The following is a 22,847-nucleotide window of genomic DNA, read 5'->3' on the forward strand; positions in this document are numbered from 1 at the left end:
TGTCAGTTTTTATAATTCTCGTGTTCCTAAAATGCCCTCATAGAGTGTAACGTGGGTTAGGTTTGACTTATAATTAATAATAAATTTTGCATTTTATTATTTTCAATGCAATTAAATGTCAATTAACCTATTATTTGATTAGGCTTTTTTTTCTCAAATTTTTTTACCAAAAATTGTATTATCGTGAAACTAGCTGATCTTATTAGCTTGAAATATATAATATAAATAAAAAAATATTATGGTTTTTTACGTTGAGACATGGACAAAAATAATTTCTATCAAAAAAATTATACAAAATAATGGTTGTATTTTTTTCTTTCCACAGAAAATAATTTACCTATCTATATGTTAGTACCCACTTACAATATAAATCCTGTAAAAATAATTTACCTACCCCATAGGTGTGATATTGTAAAGAAAAAATGTATATGATTACTTTGGATATTATAAGTAATAATATGACAATATTATTTGTATAGGTAAATTAATAAGTAGATTGGTAAATTAGTATGTGCTACAAAAATACAGATAAATTAGCTTGTAATAGAAGAATGTATGTAAATTAGTGATTTTTTTTTAAATATAGGTAAATAGTTTGTATCAAAAGAATATAGGTCAATTAGTTTGTATCAAAAGAATGTAGGTAAATTAGTGAATTTTTAAAATATAGGTAAATAGTTTGTAATACGTGGTTTTAAAACAGGAGCTCAATTGCTCATTGCTAGCATAATTGAAGGTGAGTAATAATAATATTAATTGACATATTTAGGTCATTGTGGCATAAGTTGTAAATATTTTATAAGGATATGTCATTTATTTGCCAACATGCAGACTATTTGAATTTTGGATTTTATTTTGATGTTTAATATGAGGTGGGTTTTTCTCTAGACAATATCAGTTACAAGGGCTTATATCTAAACAACCCTAAAATAAACGCTCACTTGATCATGGGACTACCAAAAAGTAGCCATATAATTTTACAAAAATTCATGCAATATCTTATATATTACCGAAGAAAACTTAAGGAACTGTGTTGAACAAAAAATTGAGTGCAAATAAGAACACTGCTGTTGCACAAAATATACCGAAACCTATTCCATCTTTCTAGTCTGCAGAATAGAACAACATATACAACCGATAAAAATATATTTTTTTAGTAATTTGTCAACAGATTAGGCAATGATCGAGAGCAGGAGGGGATGAGTAGTCTGTAGTAGGGGTGGGTTCAAAAAACCGAAAACCGAAAAAAACCGAAAACCAAACCGAACCGAAACCGAAAAAACCGAACCGAACGAAAAAACCGAACCGAATTGAAAAAAACCGAACCGAACCGAATTCTTTTGGTTCGGTTCGGTTTTAGTGATCTAGAAACCGAACCAAACCGAACCGAACCGAATTAATTAAATTAATTTTTTTATTTAATTATTTGTTTTGGGTATTATTTTCTAAACCCAATTTGTAAGTTAAAATGTGCTAACCCAATGTGTTGCCAAACTTTAAGCTCAAAATATTAAAAAAAGGCCTATAAAAACTCTAAACCCTAACCTATTATTTCTCCCCCATATAAGGTTCCGGAACCAAACCTCTTCCCGAAGTACCTACATTTATTTCGGGTAGATTACTTGGGTAATTTGTGATGGAAAAGAATCCAACACACACTAAATAAATCCACCCACGCATTACCTTTACTAATCAAGTTGTCAACATGCAGTTACAAGCAAACAACACTGATCTTTGAACAACATCATACAATTTAACTTTTCTAAGTCATTTGTACGATTTTTGTGTGATTTTTGTGTTGTGAGGTTGTTAGTTTGGACTTTGAAAGACTTGATTGATGATTTTAGTTCAACTTTAAATGTTTATTTTCATTGTCTTTGATTCTAGTTAGAATGTTTATGTTATGATTGTGTTGGATATGTTAAAATTTAAAATTTCAATGTTTTTCATTTTTTGAAAAAAAATAAAAACAAAAAACCGAAACCGAACCGAAACCGAACCGGAAAAAAACTGAACCGAAAAAAAACCGAAAAAAAATTGAACCGAACCGAACCAATTTAAACCGAACCCACCCCTAGTCTGTAGTCTAGCTACTAGTAAACTTAGTTATGAGTCTCAATCTCTTCGTTTTATTACTTGGCCTAATGGTGAAGAAAACTCAGGGGCAAAGGAAACCTTTTCTTTTTTTGATATAAAAATATATTTACACCAAGGGATGGAAGTATAAATTGTATTGAACTGGTCATCCATAAGAGAGTTATCTTTAACACTTCGAGGACTTGTGCGAAGTTTGATCTTTGGACAATGTATTCATGCTAAATTCAACAAATAATCAAAATTTCAACTTAATCGGAATCAGCACACCTCACTTCAACTAATTGAATAGTATAACTCGTTTGAGATTTTTTTTTCCTTCATTTCCTAGAAATTAAGATTTAGGATTCATTTGTGAAAAAATGAGCCGGGTGAACAAAGAGATGGAGAAGGCATTTTTGTGTGTTGGCAAAAGAATACACGAATTACATTTTTATTATTTTATTGTTAGATAAACGCGAAGGGAATTGCTATTGCCACTTTAAAATTTTCATTTTGCACTCTAAACTTTCAACAGTTAGAAAGAAAAATACACTCGTGAGGAGTGTACAGTGAAATTTTTGAAGTGCAAATAACAGTTCCCAAATTGAAAAGTTAATATAATAATTGTAGGCTCCACTTATCCCATCGTAATATGTATTGATCGAAAAAGAAAAATTATTGTCATATGTAAATTGAAAAGTGTTTGATTTCTATTTTAATTAGGAAATTTAATATGTGCATGAACATATAAGAGGATGATCAATTTGAGGACCCTATGTCATGCCGTTGAACTTTTTGAACACTCCGCCTCTAAAATGAAGTATCAGTATACCATATTACTAAGCAGGGGGCACGGAGAAACTTAATTGCAAGCAAAAGATGATAATGCATTCTACTAATCTGATCTACTAAACTGTTATAAAGGGCCAAACTGCTAGCTTTAACTACTATTTATAGCCTAATGGGGACTAAGCTATCATGGCCTAAAATTTAGTCCCCCTTTATAGGCAAAAATATGATTCAAATCTAAATGTTATTTCCATATTGGGTAACGGGGAGTAGGCAGTGGCCCAGCTTATATGTGTAGCTGCTGGTTCATTTTTCGCCGGAATCTTGAAGTGTAGGGATTAGGGTTAGGGTTAGGGTTTGGAGAATCCTTGAGTTAATGTTAATAGTTTGAAGCTGCGGTGGGCTAGGGCTGACGGCTCACCTAAGTACAGAAAACCAAAACTTGTGTTTTATGGTGATGATGAAGCATCAAATAGTTAATTTTGAAAAGATTTAATGCAAGGTTTTCACGCTAATTCAGGTTTAATGCATTATGTCTTTTTAAGCTTCCATTCTTTTTCGAGTAAATATTGACAGAACCGTTTTCCAAATCATTTGGGAATCTTAGCGCTCTTAAAGATAACGTCCTGATGAGGACTGAGCCTTTGACAATCCTAGTTACTAAATCTGTAGCCACAGTTATATATAGATATGATATTTGACTAATTAGTTGGTCAAGGACAAAAAGTTTGAAGTGCAACAAAATTTATATATACATATACATATATATATATATATATATATATATATATATATATATATATAGGTTTTGGTAGAAATTATAGCCCTCTTATATTTATCAAAGAGTACAGTAGCTGCCTTGAAAATAATGTCGCAACCGCGCGCTAAGAGCCTAACTAAGAATTTAACGGGCGGCTGGAAAGTTGAAATCAGGAAGGACATGACTAATCTTGACGTGGATCCTATTCAGTGATTTTTTACTTTTTCATTCTTCGTGCGTTAGTATAAACGCATCAGCATGCGAGGAAAGAGAATATTGTACTATTTTTTGTACGGAAGCATCAAGCTCGCACGCACGGGTGGTTGAACTAGAAAACGGAAGTATCAAACAAGCTTTAGTGAGGGGAGTTTTTCTCATTGCAATAAGAAAAAAAACATGAAATTAAAGCCAGTGATCGAGTTAGTCGTAGTCTAATCCTTCATTGTGTGTTACCTTTCTTTTGACAGAATTGTACCTCTCCTTAACTAATCTGGTGATCCAATTCAAACCCACACAGCCACGCTAAGCCTTCTAATTTGGCCACCAGAGCTTGGTCCAAATAGCCTTTGCTTTTCCTTGATCTTATTCCCTATCTAACATTTAGTCTTTTGCTTAATTGGTTTTCAGTTCTCTCCATGCCATCTTATTAAATTCCACCGTCCTCCCTCATATTTTTCAAACTCTATGAAGTTTTTCTTTAATATTCGACCAAACATTGAAATCCATTTCCATTTTTTTGTTATTATGCAATGCCATGCTGAATCTTATGTCCACACGGTCTCATGCTATTATATCTATTTTAATTTTTCTTTTCACTTGGGAAGCAAGATTCAAGTAGGTCATCTCAATTAAAACTGCTCAACATAAATAATTCATAGATTCGTCAAGTTTCAACCCTTTTCTGATAATTTATGCCATTGGAGTTTAGTTTTTATTGGAACTAGACGTTTGTGGTAGGGAGTTTGTGTTGTGAAAGTAATAAACACATTTAGTGAATAAACACATTTAGTGACTTTTCAAAGTCGTGATAAGTACTAATCAAGGGCTCGTCCGGAAATGCTTTTAAAATAGCTGAAATCATTTTTTGTGAAATATTTTTTAAACCAATCCTTAGGAAGATACAAGTTAATCTTGGTTTGGAACCCAAAAATATTTTCTATAAAAACATTTTTAGTCATTTTAAAATTACTTCCAAATGAGTTTTTTAAAAGACCTTGATATATAAAAAGTAGGGTTAAATTGATTATTACACATTTAGCATGGATAAATTTTATAATTTTAGTTAGAGCACCGCAAATGCTTAGAAAAATTCAAACAGAGGATCTTGTGTACCAGCTAGGGATTAGAAAACTCCGGTTTCCCAAAGACCATACCTTCGAGTAAAATCCCCCCGCACCAGAAAATTAAGAACGATACATAATCCTTTCTTCTTCTTTTTTTCTTTTTTTTTTCTTTTGTAGTTAAACAACGAAACAGAGAATAGTAACTCTATTGCTAAGAAAACAGACAATTTTTTTAATCAAGTTCCAAGACCATCACACTTACATAAAGCAAATAAAACTACAATATTGGGAAAAATTGTAACTCTTTATAATTAAACACTAAACTATAAATTTTGTAGATTCTTTAGTCATTCTTAACTATGGTTTTAGTAACATATCATTCTTATAATGAACTGCGCGTCTATTTGATACATATAAAGAGACTAAACAATCTCCAATTCAATTGTTTTTTTCTAAATATAATTTATAAAAAAATGCATAAGAAAATGAATTATTTTATTATGACAAACGGTAGAAATACGTGAATCACAGTAAGTGAACAAGAAAATGCACCAATGTGGTAGATGTAAGTATTGTCCAATATAATAGATATATGTCTAACTCAAAGCCACCATTTAAGACTTTTTGAACAAGCTTTGCCAACCAATCCCTTAGACTCTTAATTACGCATGTATAGGTTCATCCCATTGAACTCTAGATTGACTTGAAGTATAGTGCGAGAGTCAAGTACTTCAAGCCTACGTACAAGTAATAAAACGGTGCCTAAAACTAAAGCCATGCAGATACAGAGATCCACGTCGTAAGTTTATATGCATGAAGTGATACCTACAATATGTCATTTTATTGATTATTGTGAAAAAAAATAACGTTGCAATTGGGTTTTTAGCTATGATTCTTTATGTTATTATTAATTTATGTGTTGTAATATAAATAATTAATTATTTAATATTTTAGGGTATAGTACTAGTAAATAATACAGTACTTGTTTGTATAGTTCTTGAGAGTCTGTCCACGTGAAGTAGTGGTGAGGAATGGAAGGGTAATATTATAAGGGAACTTTAACGAAAAATTTTCGGTATTGTTTATTTTAACGAAAAACTATATTTTTATACTAAAAAGTTAATCATGATACTATTCATTTTACCATTTATTTTATCTTTATCATTAAAACTCAAAATTTCAATTTTTTTTCATTATTTTTTCTATATTATAAATGTAGAGTTCATATTTTACAGTTGATATATTTATAATAAAATTCATGTCTAAGTCTGCTGCTTTGTTTGCATGGTCTCAGATTCCTTCCAGATTCAGAGAAAGTCAGAGACAACATGAAAGAAGGTGTGATCTCCAACTCTCGCAGGATGACTTTAATTTTTACTTTTCCGTGATATTTGAACGTTCATAAAAAGTTTGTTATGGGGACGAGGCAAGATGTAGAAAAAATAGACGGCCGTGACTATGTAGAGATAAGATATATATACCAATTTAATTACGTCTTTCAATGGTTTTGACTTCATTTGTATGATGTCATGCACGTTGTTATACTTGACCAATAAGAAGAGGAGGTGACAGAGTTAACTAGGATCGATATTCATCATTTTTCTTCGTCCAACATATTACGTACTGAAGAAACTTTTGGATCATAGAGTCGTATAATGATTCATGACTTTATTCTCTTTTGGAAAATTATTTCATAGAATATATTGTTGCTAAATTGATATACATCCTAAATACTAAAGGGCAATTAAGGAAATTTGGACTAAGCCACAACCAACATGTCACTTTATAGTTTATACTATAATTAAGATAATCTCTTTGATTAAAAAAAAGAAGAAGAGAATATTGTTAGTAATAATACTCCAAAAACTATATAATAAGAGTATCTGTTTATTCACTTTTTGATTTGACCCAAATAAAAATGTCACATATTTCTCGTTTTTTTAAAGCCCAAAAAAATTAATAGTAATGCTAGGTAGACCAAGTTTTTAAACCAAACTTAGAAACCAAACGATGTATCGCCAATAGGATTTAAGCACATTTATCAACATTTATGTAATAATCCAATCTTCAACAACCAGGTCATATGGTTACAAAATTTCGTTTAAAAATTTGGTCTCCCTATCATGTTCATTGTTTTTTTAAACAATAAAACATGTGTTAGTTTGTCATTGGACAAAATCAAAAGGTGAGTACCCAAATATTATCTCCAAAAATTTGATTGTGCACTCTTAATTTATTATATTAGAAAGAAAAATAAAACTCCTTAACCAGACCATAACGGCGTTATACATTTTTAAAATAAAATATTAAAAAAAAGGTAATTCTCAATTTTCTCTTTTTTGTCAAACGATGGATTTTGTTAGATTAACTACCGACAAAGTTTGAACTCACACCATCAAGATCGTGAAATTCAAATTTTGCAACCTTTAGTTTTTTGCATCTCACTTTCATACATAAAGTTACAATTTGCTCACAAAATCATACTTCCATTAGTCCAGTCATTAAGTCCCCCATTAAACGGAGACATGTTAGGCCTTTAGCCCCACCACAAAAAATTAAAATTAATAAAAAATTGAAATTTTTTTATTACTAAAATTAAAATACAAAAGAAAAGAAAAACACTCGCTGCCACTCTCATCCTCATCCTTGCAACCTCATGCACATGATACCACTGAACTCTCCCCACACCAATGCAGCCCCCTCTATCTTTATCCTAGCGAGTACTCTTCACATCTGCATCCATCTGCGCGTCGAACATGTTCTTGTAGTACATGTTCATCTCGAACGCTTTTCAAATATAACGAAATGACGCAGTCGATGGTTAGGAGGAGTTAGTCTGTGTGGGGGACAGACGAGTTTAATCGCTTGGAAACAGCACACTTGATGTCGGAGACCGATCGAGTCGACGATCTGGAAGATTGGCACGCTGTTCTAGTTGGGCGATGGAGTTGATCACATGCCTGCTATATCAGCAGTTAACAGACAAATTGACAGACAAGAAGACGAAGGTTTGACATTGTAATGAATTCGAAAATTGATATATGACATTGCAATGTTCAAAAGATAAGGTGTGAGTTTGTTATCTGACCTAAAGTTGAGGTAGTAAAAAGTAACTTACCCTAAAAATAATATTAGAAAAATGCAAGTTTTCAAGTATTAATTTTGTAGTTCAAATTGTTAAGAACGTTTATATTACATTGAGGACTTATATTAATTTGAGTCCCCTCTCGTCCACTATCACTAGTGTCTTCGTGTATATATAAACCCTAGTTTCCAAAGGGTCTTATAAAAAACCCCATTATCTCACTTTGAGTTAGTTGGTAACTTGGTATGAACAAGTGTGTGGCGGTAAACTACATGGGTTGCCTTATAAGTTAACACACATTAACACGTGTATTATGTTTATGATTTACTAAGCAAGACTTAAGGATTGTTAAGCGTGTTTAAGGTTTATTATTTTAGACTTAAGGCCTAATGTTATGATTTGAGTAAATTCATACCATGTCAAGTATCAGTAACACATCGAAAAATCTCATTCGTTTTACACATTTTTTTCTTTTGACCAGTCCGTTACCTATTTATATACATACTTCACTGTCTCAACACCCATTTGTATCCTATTTTAGGTTCTATCACATTGTCGGGTGACTATACATATCCAATATTTGAATATTGGAACACCAAAACTACTAAGACACCTCTTCTCTTCTATCTTTGGAGAATGGAAAACTATTCAATATACTACATTTCATAATACAAGTGGTTGAATAATTGAAAAAAAATTACACTTATATTCACTTAATGCACTGAACCATGTGTACTAAAAAATTTATTCTTGATCCAAAACGTGGGCAGTCTAACAAAACATTTGTGGGACCCAATATAGTTCGCAAGGGAAGCTTGACCGTCTATATCATTGACTACCTCCCCCTCCCCCTCCCCTTCTCTTCACATGAATTACGCCGGACCAATAGGAACAATGCATTGCATACATGGGAATCAATCAAACCCACTTCTTTGACAAACAACACTTATATTTTAATTTAATAGACTAAATTTGTGGATTAATTCTAAACTAAATGACATGAAAATTTGAATTATAATTTAAGTGTTAATTAATATGCTTATTTTTTTTATTGGTGATACATTATTTAGTATGTAAATTTAGTCTCCCTCCTTCATGAAAATTATAAAATTTCAACAACCTTTTTTAATTCTTTTCTTGGAAATTTTTCTATGAGTTTTACCATTACTTGTAGTAATTTCAGTAGGTATTAGTGCTACTAATTATCATTAATTTTGTGCTAGCAAAGTTTTGTTGAGTAATCGCTGGATAAAATATGATATTGTTTCTTGGTATTTTGATGAACGACATTTGAAAATTAAAAATGATATATTAATATGAAAACTAAATTTTTTATTTTTCATACATTCAATTGAGCATATATACTTGTTTTACAACAGAAAAGGCATATATAAACTCCTCTGTTGTCAGCTGGTACATGCATGCTGCTTTTAATCCTCTCAATTTCTTTATTTTTTTTTTGGTTTACGTATATATAATATTTTGATGAGATGATTCTAACAGACGAAAGGAAAATTTGCATTAATTAATCCTTTCTTTAACCCTCTAAACCCAGGGAAGTTTTTAGTTGTGACGGGAACACAGATGGTACATCATGTATTTTATGTAAATTGTGAGAAATTTTATTTTTTAAGTTATTAACTTTTTAACACATATATCCCACAATTTATATAGCGACACATGGTTTATCATCCCGTGTAACGGTCAAATTGAAAAATCTCCCATAAACCCCCTCTCTCTCTCTCTCATGTAAAGCCACGTGGTCCCTTGACGCACCACCTGACCTCACTCCTCTATTCTCTACAGTACTATTTCTTGATGTTCTTGTATAAGATCTCACTCATTTTCTCATGGTCTTAGTCCAAACTCTTTTAAAGCCGAGTCTGTTGCATCTCCCATGACTTCAAGCTTCACTACTCCCTCTCTCTCTTGTGCTTAATTATTCCTCTTTCCAAACCCTTCAAATATTGATATGGACAAAGGAGGACGGCTACATGCCCGTCCAGAGCTCGCTCTTGTTGTTCTTCCTACCACAGTCATCGTCTTCATCACCAACATCATCACTCCCAGCAGACCAAACCTATAATTAATCGAAACGTTAAACGCATACGATATCCATCATGGAATCTTCAGCTAGTGATCATTCTATTCACAACTGCAGATTCGTACTTTCTTCTGAGACGACGAATGATCACGATCATGGGAAACGAGTGGTCGGTGAATTGGACTTCTTTGCTGATAAGGGCCGTTTGAAAGAAGATAGAGATCACACGGCTGAAGTTAAAGAAGAATGCGATCGTCACGGGGTTGGTCAAGAAAAGCAACTACCCGACGTAAATGTATGAAAACTACTCTATAGCTGGTTACCTTTTATTGACTGCTTCTATATTTTGATTTTTTTTTTCGTTTTTTTTCTTACACTATCTGAATTTTAGTGCTATTGGGTTTGTTGTTTTTTCGCTAATTTTTATAATATTAGATTGGATTGAATCTTCTTACAACAAACACCAGTAGCGAAAAATCATCCATGGATGATGGAACTTCGTCTTCCCATACTATGGAAAACAAGCATAGAACAAATCAGGTACATGTACATGGAATATGTAGTCAGTGTTTTTGCTTCTTAGCTTTGAAAAATCGGTAGGATATTCTCTGATATTCTTTTTCCGCAAGTGTTTAGAAATAATAAACTAAAATCTTAATTTGAATTGATATTTAAGTGAAAGTATATAATATTTTGGCTGCAGCTGGCAGTTCTTCGAGCTGAATTAGGCCGTATGAACGTAGAAAACCAACGGTTGAGAGGTGCGATTCATCAGTTAAACACTCATTACCAGGCGTTACAGGTGCACCTTGTGACACTGATGCAACGCCAGAAAAATCAAAAGACTGATTATCAAACTGCAGAACAACACAAGGTACATATATATATATATATATATATATATATATATATATATATAATATTGAACCACACATGATATATATTGATTAATTATGTCTTTAATTAGTTTTATTAATATCATCACGTTCATGGGTTTGGTTAGATGAACATAAATGGATCAGTGGTACTAGAAGAGAAGCAGATGATGAACGGGATTAATAATCTTGCTCCAATACAATTTATGGATATGGGAAGGGCTGAGAAAGATGAGCTTTCACAGTGTTCTCATGAAGGCTGCAGATCCCAAGATTGTTCCGGGTCGCCCCCTCGAAACGACATCGTCGAGTCAATGGAGTGCTGCAAGAGTACTAGTCATGTTCACAGGGATGTTAGTGGAAGAAGTCGTACTGCTGGGGGGGAAGATAGCCCTGACCAAGAACTTCAAGGGTGGATTCCTAAGAAGGTTCCCAAGTTGATAAGCCCTAGGGAAGTGGATCAACCCTCATCTGAAGCCATGTCCATGATTAAAAAAGCTCGTGTTTCAGTTCGAGCACGATCTGAAGCTTCCATGGTATGAAACTAGCTACCTTGACATCTGCTTGACTAATATGATCTGAAATTTACAATCTAAAACGTAAGTATCTATATGACAACATTAATCTTAAAAGAATATTAATTACCTTCCCACCATGATCCACTCTCATTGAAATGTTTTTTCCTAATGAGATGCGTGGACAAATTATATACCTATATAGGAACATGTTCATTTTTTATCATTTCAAAAGGACCTTGATTCCTTAAAACGTGCAGAAAATAGGAACTGTTGGAATATAATTCAAAGATAGAGAAACTAAAAAGACCAACAGAAGTGTATGGCAAGTTTAAAAACTTCATAATCTTTTCTGTATAGCTCTACCTCATTCTTGATTGTCTTAGCTATTTGAAGAAAGTCAAATACACAGCCTAGCAGTCATAATATTAAATTTGATCCTGCAGATATCTGATGGATGCCAATGGAGAAAGTATGGCCAGAAAATGGCTAAAGGAAACCCATGCCCTCGAGCTTATTATCGTTGCACCATGAGAAATGGTTGCCCGGTTCGCAAACAGGTATACATTTTTTTCTCTTTATAGATTAACAATCTGATAGCATAACAAGTCAAATTGTTAATTTGACACGAGAAGTGAGCTCTTCTAACAAAGTGGACTGGATTGGGTTCCTAACTGACAGGTACAGAGATGTGCGGAAGATCGAACAATACTTATAACAACATACGAAGGCCACCACAACCATCCACTCCCTCCTGCTGCAATGGCCATGGCATCTACTACATCAGCATCAGCATCAATGCTTCTATCAGGTTCAATGCGTAGTGCTGATGACCTAATAAGCTCAAACAGCTTCCTAGCAAGAACTGGATTGCCTAACTACCCACCAAGCTTGGCAACACTTTCGGCCTCAGCCCCATTTCCTACTGTCACCTTGGACCTCACTAACACTCCCACTTCCTCAGAGATGCCACTTGGCCAACCAAACCAGCTCCCTCCAAATTTTCCTCACAACAATCTTATGTCTGTGCCACAAATTCTAGGTCAAGCCCTTTGCAACCAATCCAAATTCTCGGTTCTCGATAGCCTTCAGGGGTTGGATAGTACTACACACTCACTGGCTGACAAAGTCAGTGCAGCAACGGCGGCCATCACAGCGGACCCTAATTTCACAGCGGCTCTGGTAGCAGCCATCACCTCTATTGTTGTCAATGGTCATTCAAACAATAACACCTACAACAATGTTGCTACAAGAAACAATAGTGACGACAATACAGAATAAGTCATTTTCGTTGTTAATAATAAATATAGATATGTAGTCAATTCTTCAATATTTAACTTGAGTGAAAAAAAAATCTCATTGATTCAATCTCTTTTTATTTATTTTTAATTTAGTGCGATTTAGAAACGTGTGGGATTATATAGACTTTCTAATATCAGGATGAATTTATTTGGAAAATTTGGAAAAATAGCCAAAATTTAGACCATGAATTGAAATTTAGCCAACCTTTATAACTTTTCGTAATTCTAACCAAAACTTGAAATGAAAATGCTACAATACCCTTTTTAACTAAAATAATTACAAAACTATATCTTCTCCATCCATTCTTTGTGTAGTCTTTTCGGCTCTGTCCCATAAAACAGTTGGTATTGCTCCCGTATTAATTTTGTTTTTTCAAAATAACTACACCGAACCCTAAAACACCACAACATCAATCCCCGTTGCCAGCGATCAAAACCCTAACCAATTTCCCACAGAGATCTGCTCCAAATTCTGCATATTTTCTCAAGAAAGTCTGTACACTTTATGTTTGGTGGATGACTATTGAAGGTTTAATTCTAGAGCTTTATGAAATCTTGTTAAATATATCGTCCTTCAATTTTAGCTTCAGACATATTTTTTAAATTCTATTTTTTACAATGATATTGATTCAAATTGTGAACATTTTTTACATTTGAGGTCAAGCAATGGGCGATCCCGATTACCCGGCGGATGAGGCAGTGGTTACCAGAAATTAACAACTGACGATGCTCTTTTGTCTCTCAAAAAGGTGGAGGACACGTTTCGTGACAATAATGGAAAACATGATATATTTTGGGATTTAATCACTTCGTACTTAATTTTGGGATATCAACACTTCTGTGCTGGAGGATTATCGAATAACCTCGGATGACGAAGACGTGACTCCTCTGGAACAGACGATTGATGAAGACGAGGAAGTTGCTGGTACTGTAAACTTGACAAACATGAACATATTTTGTAATTATTTTAATTAAAAAGGGTATTGAAGTATTTTCATGTTAAATTTTGATTAGAATTATAACATATTATAACAGTTGGCTAAAGTTCTATTCATGGTCCGAATTTTAGCTATTTTTCCAAATTTCCCAATTTATTTATCATTTTTTCTGGAACCATCCCACTCTCTCTCATTTTCTCCCTCGATTCCTCTGTCCGTCCGTCCGTCCATTATTTTCAGGAACCATCATCCCCTCCCATCAACGAATTCTCACCTCCCCCTCCCCCCTTGACTTCACCATCGCTGACAATAGGTCCTAGTACACTAGATCGTGAAGCAAATTCCAGTACACCGTAGCTCTCGGCCATCCAATTCCATCACTTCGTCTCTCTTTGTCCATTCCTCCATTTCACCTCTCTCCGTCTCCTGCACTCTCGCCTACATTTTTTTTGTCATGTGACATCAGCATGACGTCATATTGCCTCAAGCGCAGAGGCGGGCAAGAATCGCCTTATTGTTGAGTTTGGGGGAGTCGGCCCAATCGAATAGCAAGGAGGATTTGGGTTGGATGGAGCAATTTTTATTGGGACGACTAGCATTTGCCTACACACTTTGTGTGTATGAACACATTTTTTTAGAGAATGAGAAGGAGAGAGGGAGAGAGGGAGATAGAAAGTGGGGGAGTGGGAGGTTTTTTTTTGTCTTTTATTTTTATTTTTATAAATATTGGAGGTATTTTAACATCACATGTGGTGAGGTTTCAATAAAAAACAGTAACATTTAGATCTATGAAATTAAATTATTGCCCATCATTTTTTTATGTGATAGAAGACTAATTTGTCTTTTCACCCTCTTTTGGTTGACAAATAGGGTTTTATTAATTAGTAGATATACTTGGGTCCTCATCGGTCAAGACCTAATATACTGAATTTCTGAGGTGGACCAATAATATTAAAATAGCTGGCACTTTCAGCAATTCTTCATTATTAACCAAACACTCGCTAGTTCCCTAACAAAACACTCCAAATTTCCTCTTCATCACTATCCAAGCACTCATCTTCTTTCTCAACAAGAAGACAAGCAGACACCCCATCCAATACTGTTAACCGACCACTGTGGCCTCGTCGGATCACCCATCATGAGAGGATTTGCTCTCTTTTTCGTTCTTTCTCTTCGAATCAACATCAAAAGGAAGTCGTCGGATGCAATCGACGCCGATGATGACATGGTTTCCGGCGAAGGGCAGAGAAATGGTTATGGGTACCTTCAGGGGAGGGAAGTGGTGCTGCCATGGCTATGATAAAGAATAGCGTTTGGGGGCGGGACGATAGAGAGATTGGAGGAGAAGATACAGGTGGGTTCGACGGAGGAGACAAGGTTACCGGCACTGAAACTGGCAGAAGCAAGAAGGAGATGGAGGTTGGGAAGGGGAGGGCGTTGGGGAAGAAATGGGTTGTTTGGATATGTGGTTAATATTGTGTTTGGTTACATGTTTATAGAACTTACATTGAAATAGGTGTTTTGTTCTCATTGGGCCATTTCATTTAGTCGGTCTCAAGGAAGAAAATATCGGTAATATCGGAAATATCGGTAGTCCGAAAACACGGAAATATCAATGGAAATATCGGGATAATATCGATATCGATAAAAATTACATGGAAACCACGGAAATTGTAAGAAAAACTTGGAAATTTTTATTGAAACTTTGCAGGATGTTTATTTAGTCAATTATCTATTAGTTTATCACAAAAAATTGGAAGGAAATACATTGCATGATGGATTTAACATTATCAAGTTGATTATATAGCGAGTTGACAAACATTGTGAGTGTAGAAAATATGTAGTAATTAATGAAAGAAGTCTAAACACACCATAATCATTTATATATAATGAATTAGTACAATATTTTACACTTTATACATTGCATGGTAAGATACATGAGTGACTTAGTACCACATAGAGTTCCTATGAGGTTCAAAATTTTGACTATCTTCATCATCTCTATGTGTAGAGTGAGTGTATTGTGAAGAGTAGTTATCAAATGATAAAGCCCCAAAATAATTTTGCATGTAATTGTTAACATGCCACCCATATGGATATGAGATTGGTTGACCTTGTCCATAAGCAAAATCATTTGAAGATTGAGTCTCGGATTGTTTCCATGAGTCGCTCGATTCCATCCCAAAAGGAATGGGATATGAAGGGTAGGGAAATGGTTGGTTATGAGTATTACCATAGTTACTACTTCCCACTCCAACAGAGTCCGAAGTTCTAGATAACGAGTCATCTTCTTGACTTGACAAAATCCCCTTGCCTCTTTCTCTGCGAGTATAGTCATTCCCTATGGCACCAATTCCTGGTCCTGCCCGCCTACTGCCATGGTCATCATCCTGTGTTGCATGCGTGAAGTTTGCCTCACCAGTGAATGGGCTTATAAATCCGGGAGGTGGTCCATAATAGTTTCCATATCCACCACCACTACCTCCAGCTCCACTACCTCCAGCTCCACTATGTCCTTCATTATTCCTACCTCTGGTGGTAGGTGAGTCTCTTGATCTTGTACTAGAGCTATCATTAGTATCAGCACGATGTTGTGGTTGTGTAGGATTGGAATAAGGTGGAATTCCAGTGTTTCTTGGTCTTGGGCACAAAAGTTCTTCCAAAGAGTCAGCGCTGCTAGATCCCACCTCCTCCTCTAATACTCTTTCTACATTTATCCCTTCATTACGTGCTTCTTCAGCAACTCTGGGAGCTGGGTTGCCTTCATCATCATCTAAATGAAGAGGTCTAATCCATTAAAAAAATTGGTTACCCTCTGTATCATCATCTTCACCAACAATATCAAACACATCTAGTGGGTCACCACGGTCGACATGATCTATTTCTGCTTCCTTATCTCGAATTTGAAGCTTCATGTTGTAGTAGCAATAAACTAATTTTTCTAAGCTACTATGAGCCAACTTATTTCTTTGCTTTGTGTGTATGAGTGCAAATGTGCTCCAATTTCTTTCACAAGCAGATGAGGAAGCTGTTTGTGATAATACTTTGATTGCTAACTTTCTCACAGTTGGTGCATCGGTCCCATACATGATCCACCATTCAGCTACAATGAAAAACAATGTTGATAAGCCTAATAACTCCAACAAATTCTATTATAAACTTATAGTGAAATATGTTTATACTCACTAGGAGACATATTTGTTCGAGCAACAACTGATGTTGGTTCTCCAAAAGTTCTTCTTGCATCTTTAAACCATGTTAGCTGAATTCAATAAATTGTGTTGGTTTAATCCAACAAAGTAATTATTATAATTTAAGTAATTGTGTACCTCATTTCCAAATTGGCCAACTGCTGGTGATCCAGGGTCTAATTTAGAGTATACATTATGTACAGCACGTATAAGGTTACCATCATCTCCAACACCGGGTCTGTATTGGTATCGGGGATTCAAATAATATGTTGTTCAAAGAAACACATACTCTAATAAGAGAAATAATACTTATGCAACTAAAGAAATGAATTGCAAATTATGACATAATTTATACCTGCTGCATGCAAATCATGGTATAATGTTTTATACCATCGGTCTTCAATTATCTTTATGACCCACCTTGCACCATGTTTTCTTTCCAATTCATCCTTCACTACACGCATCAACTCATATACTGCCCCCATAGTAGGATACACTTCTGTGTCAACGATCCGTAAAACTTTATAAAGAGGTTCAAACAGTTGACACACATGTTCTGATTGAGTCCAAAAAGCATGATCAAGCACTATACTTTCCACCATACGACCTGTATTTGAGCGGCTCAAATTGTGGTTGGCCCAATCGTCACTAGTGAATAGTTGCTTCAACCCTGCTTTCTTCTTGAGTAGGCTGTCTAATGCAATATAGTTGGTGGGGAATCGAGTGGTAGCTGGACAAATAATTTCTCATTTGCAAAATTCACACATCTTTGCCAACAACCAACCGTGATTGTAAATATAATTTGTGATCGTTCTAGCTCTTTTGACCACAGTAGCAACATTCTCTCTCTTCCCCATTGCCTCAAACATGAGATCAATACAATGTGCTGCACATGATGTCCAAAACACATTATGATGCTTCATTAACTTTTTTCCAGCTTTGACAAATGCAGAACCGTTGTCGGTCACGACTTGGACAACATTATGCTCTCCCACCTCCATGATTACATCCCTCAATAATTTGTAAATATACTTGTAATTCTTTATATGGTCTGAAGCATCAACAGACTTCAAAAAAATTGTCTTTCCCTTGGAGTATACCATGAAGTTTATGATAGACAATCTGGTCGGGCCGGTCCATCCGTCACACATGATTGTGCAACCATTAGTTTCCCACTTTGACCTCAACTTGTTAACATACTCGCCAATGTCTTTATACTCCATATCCAAATATTTGTTTCTTATCTCATAGGGAGTGGGAGGTTGTACTCCAACACCGGCCTGTTGACATCCCACTACCATATTTTTGAAATGATGTGATGATGCCTTCGCAGCAGGGACATTTTCATAGATAAAGAACTTGCTAATTAGACGCCCCATTCCCTCCTTCACATTACCTCCAGTGAAATAACTCCAAACACTCTTTTGACGTGCTTTGGATGACTTATATAAACTTGGGGCTGTTGGTGGTGTTGGTTGTGATTCTCTAAGACTGCCTCCCCGTCTCATTTTAGGCACCACCACTTGTCCCGGAACCTTGTGCTCTATTAGAAATTTTATGAAGGTGTTCTCTTTCCCATGCTGACTATTTGGAGGCACGTAATGCTTGTTTCAAACAGCGTCGTTCTTCAGGTCCTATGTCATCATCACATTCGTCCTCATCGTCATCATCATCACTGTCAATCGCTTGGCCATAGACTTCTCCCCGTAGCCCAGCTCGAATATTTTCCATTCCCTGTGTTATCTTTTCCTTCTGCTGTTTTTTATTTTTTAATAATGTGCTGATGAATGCCTTCACTTCTGGGGGGACATTATCGCATCGTTGGACATTTTTTGCTGGATCTAATCCACTAAGATGGTACTTAAGTCGTGTCACTCCGCCACTCTTCATTACCCGACCACAATATTTGCAAATTGTGCCATGTTTGTTTCCATCTATTGGGTATCCATGTTCCCAAGCTGGATCACGTTTAGTAGCTCCACTGGACATCGTAAATGTACCTACATTTATTTTTCATGAAAATTAGACAAATATTTTTTGGCCAAAAAATATAGTAGTGATGACGGTTATATAAGAGAACCTAAAAAATAAAGTTATTCTACAGAAGAATTAAATATGAAGTAAAGAAAATGATTGTAAAAATTTAAGTAATTAAAAAAATAATATGGAATAATAAAACCTAATATTAATGAATAATAATCCAATTTGATAAAAAAAATAATCCTAATATAAATGATGAATAATATTCCTTTTTGATAATAATCCTAATATAAATGATGATAATTATTTTTCATGAAAGTAATCCTAATATAAAACATAGTGATGAATAATATTCCTTTTTGATAATAATCCAATTTAATAATAATCCACTTTAATAATAATCCAATTTAATGAATAATCCAATTTGATAATAAAAAAAACCTAATATTAATGAATAATAATCCTATTTGATAAAAAAATAATCCTAATATAAAACATAGTGATGAATAATAATCCAATTTGATAATAATCCAATTTAGTAATAATCCAATTTAATGAATAGTCCAATTTGATAATAAGCCAATTTAATGAATAATAATCCAATTATCTTAAAAATAATCCTAATATAAAACATAGTGATGAATAATAATCCAATTTGATAATAATCCAATTTAATAATAATCCAATTTAATGAATAGTCCAATTTGATAATAAGCCAATTTAATGAATAATCCAATTTAATGAATAATAATCCAATTTGATAATAATCTAATTTAATGAATAATAATCCAATTTGATAATAAAAAAAACTAATATTAATGAATAATAATCCTATTTGATAATAAAACCTAATATTAATAAAATAATAAATAACATTAAACATATTAAAATTATCCTAGGGAATAATTATACAACATTACTTAATTACTTAAAAAAATTAACATGTAATTGTTAACATTACTTAACTACTTACAAAAATTAACATGCAAGTATTAATTACTTAAAAAAATTAACATACGAGTCCACACAAATTTATTTGTTGTTGTATAAATTACAATAATATAAATATAAGTTTGTAAACTTACCTTAAATATGGAACCCTTTGTGTTCAAGCTTTGGAATGGATCTGGAATGGCTTTGAAAATGGTAAGGGAAATAAAATAATAAATAACATTAAACATATTAAAATTATCCTAGGGAATAATTATACAACATTATTTAATTACTTAAAAAAATTAACATGTAATTGTTAACATTACTTAATTACTTACAAAAATTAACATGCAAGTATTAATTACTTAAAAAAATTAACATACGAGTCCACACAAATTTATTTGTTGTTGTATAAATTACAATAATATAAATATAAGTTTGTAAACTTACCTTAAATATGGAACCCTTTGTGTTCAAGCTTTGGAATGGATCTGGAATGGCTTTGAAAATGGTAAGGGAAATAAAATAATAAATAACATTAAACATATTAAAAGTATCCTAGGGAATAATTATACAACATTACTTAATTACTTAAAAAAATTAACATGTAATTGTTAACATTACTTAATTACTTACAAAAACTAACATGCAAGTATTAATTACTTAAGAAAATTAACATGTAATTGTTAACATTACTTAATTACTTACAAAAACTAACATGCAAGTATTAATTACTTAAAAAAATTAACATACGAGTCCACACAAATTTTTTTGTTGTTGTATAAATTATAAGAATATAAATATAAGTTTGTAAACTTACTTTAAATATGGAACCCTTTGTGTTCAAGCTCTGGAATGGATCTGGAATGACTTTGAAAGGGGTAAGGGAAATAAAATAATCGAAAAGGCTCTGAATGGCTCTGATACTCCACCTCTTGAAAGAATATCACAATGGCAGCTTTGAAAGAATATCACAATGGCAGCTTTGAAAGAATATCACAATGGCTCTGATACTCCACCTTTTAAAACAATATCGGCACACGATTTTGAATGAAACCACCATCCATGGTCTGAAAAGAATACAAATTATAATTGTAAAAGTAGTATGAAATTGTCAAAATAATTGTAAAACTTGTCGGGAATACTGAGTGAGTCATGTGTCCTCCTGACAGGAGGAACCCACACACACACACAAATGCACGCAACCACACACGCACATAACGCACGCACACAAACATCACACACGCAGACACGACCTCAGTCTCTCTCTCTCTCGATCCTTCTCGATCCTTCTCGATCTCTCTTCTCCCTTCTCCCACACACACACACACACAGAGATCTTCGATCTCTCTTCTCCCTTTTCCGATCTCTCTTCTCCCTTCTCGCGCGCACACACACACACAGAGATCTCTCGATCTCTCTTCTCCCTTCTCCCACGCACACACACACACACACAGATCTCTCGATCTCTCTTCTCCCTTCCCCTACACACACACCATGGCCTTCTGCTCCTCAGTCCGACAATCTCGAATCCCTCTTCCTTTTCAGAAACCAGCTTTCTGGGTGTCGCCGCTGTTGATCGTGGCTCTGGCGAAGTCGGAGTTGGCTCAGTCGTCTATGGCGGTGCGCCGCTGAGCAAGGAGTTGGCTCAGTCATCTGGTTCGTCTTCGACTCGAAGAAAACAAGTTTTCAGGTGAGATTCCATTGAAACCCTCAACCCTAAACTGACATCACATATGTTGAATCGTTTATTACCTCTTGCATGCGTGAAATTTGAAGTTTATATGTGAAATTGAAGTTAAAAATCGTGTTTTTGCAAGGTTTTTGGGACGAAATCGGCTCGGGAATAGGCACACCATCTCCGGCGTTCTTCTTCGACGTTCGGCTCGGAGTCCGATTGCACCGTTCAAAAAAATATCGCGATATTTTGACGAAAACCATTCGGATACCTATTTAAATATCCATTGCGCGAAAAACCGATAATATCGGCGATATTTCGCCGATATTATCGGCATTTTCTTCCATGGTCGGTCTTTTAGGTACTCCCCATCAAGTACCCAAGTATTTTCCTTTTTATTGGGGTAGGGGGATTAATCACCCAATTGCAAGAGGACTTGCTATTAGATCCTCATTTAAAGGTCATACTTGCATAATATATCCAAATTTAAAATTATTGATCATCTAAAATGTGCAAAATATACATGATTAGTTAGAAAATGAAATGAAATATGAATAATCAAATGGCTTAACAATTATTGATTAAGAAAGAGGGCTATTAAGAAGGGTTTGGGTTTGATAATTAATTATTGGATTGATCTGGTCATTGAGTGTATATCTTATGTTCTTTTCCCCTCCTTATTAATTAGAAGCCTAGCTAATATATAGTAATTGATATATTGGTAAAGGTATTAGACATAGAGATCCCTTATCTCCTTACATTTTCATTTTATGCGTGGAGTCACTAATCAAAAATATTATTTTTATCATCTATTTTTACCATGTCTATAATAAAGATGAAACTCGCATGTGTTGGTGGACCCTTCCTCTATTAGAAATATGGTATAAATGATAGTACAAATAGACAGTTAAATGAGATAGCAAACACCATTAAGAATCAAGTAGGAATTCTTTCATCACCTTTCGGTTATAGAATTACCAACCTTATGTATACAAATAATTGTTTGATTTTTGCTAAAGCCACTGCCGAAGCTGCAAGAAATGTTCTAAATATTATCAGCTTTTTTGCTAAAGTTTCTAGGCAAAAAATAAACTTCAATAAGTCTTCTATGTATTTTTCTAATAATGTTGGTAATGCGTGTTGAAATAATACAAGGATTTTTTTTTTTTGAAATGTCATATGAACTTGTACGCTTTCAATTTGTTATATAAACTAAAATTTTAAGCAATTTGTCATATCAACTTTTTGAAATCATTAATTTGTCATCTTTCTCTAATTCCGTTCAGTTTTCTATTCAATATAAGTCATGTGCCTCGCACATGACTTGTGTTTAGGATTATTTTGGTTGTTCTAATATCTTACTTCCCTTCAACAAAAAAACTGTAGGTTTCTCAGGCAA

The 22,847-nt window shown here is 34.1% G+C and overlaps 1 protein-coding gene across 1 annotated transcript; it reads left to right on the forward strand.

Moving 5' to 3' along the window:
* The first annotated feature begins 9,845 nt into the window (after positions 1 to 9,845).
* On the forward strand, positions 9,846 to 12,795 carry LOC103428350 (probable WRKY transcription factor 31). Its single transcript, XM_029100134.2, has 6 exons — positions 9,846 to 10,332; positions 10,473 to 10,577; positions 10,741 to 10,911; positions 11,041 to 11,448; positions 11,874 to 11,987; positions 12,109 to 12,795. Exons 1-6 carry the CDS (start codon positions 10,114 to 10,116, stop codon positions 12,706 to 12,708), a joined length of 1,617 nt encoding a protein of 538 aa, XP_028955967.2. The 5' UTR covers positions 9,846 to 10,113; the 3' UTR covers positions 12,709 to 12,795.
* Positions 12,796 to 22,847: the final 10,052 nt, after the last annotated feature.

Source organism: Malus domestica, chromosome 03, assembly GCF_042453785.1.
Source record: "Malus domestica chromosome 03, GDT2T_hap1".
Taxonomy (NCBI): Eukaryota; Viridiplantae; Streptophyta; class Magnoliopsida; order Rosales; family Rosaceae; genus Malus; species Malus domestica.

What these genes read in the sequence shown, in the direction of transcription:
- LOC103428350 (XM_029100134.2), top strand. Translation starts at nt 10,114, where the DNA reads ATGGAATCTTCAGCTAGTGATCATTCTATTCACAACTGCAGATTCGTA. An exon ending in ACAAGCATAGAACAAATCAG is followed by an intron (nt 10,578 to 10,740) that starts GTACATGTACAT and finishes TTTTGGCTGCAG; the next exon opens with CTGGCAGTTCTTCGAGCTGA. An exon ending in CACGATCTGAAGCTTCCATG is followed by an intron (nt 11,449 to 11,873) that starts GTATGAAACTAG and finishes TTGATCCTGCAG; the next exon opens with ATATCTGATGGATGCCAATG.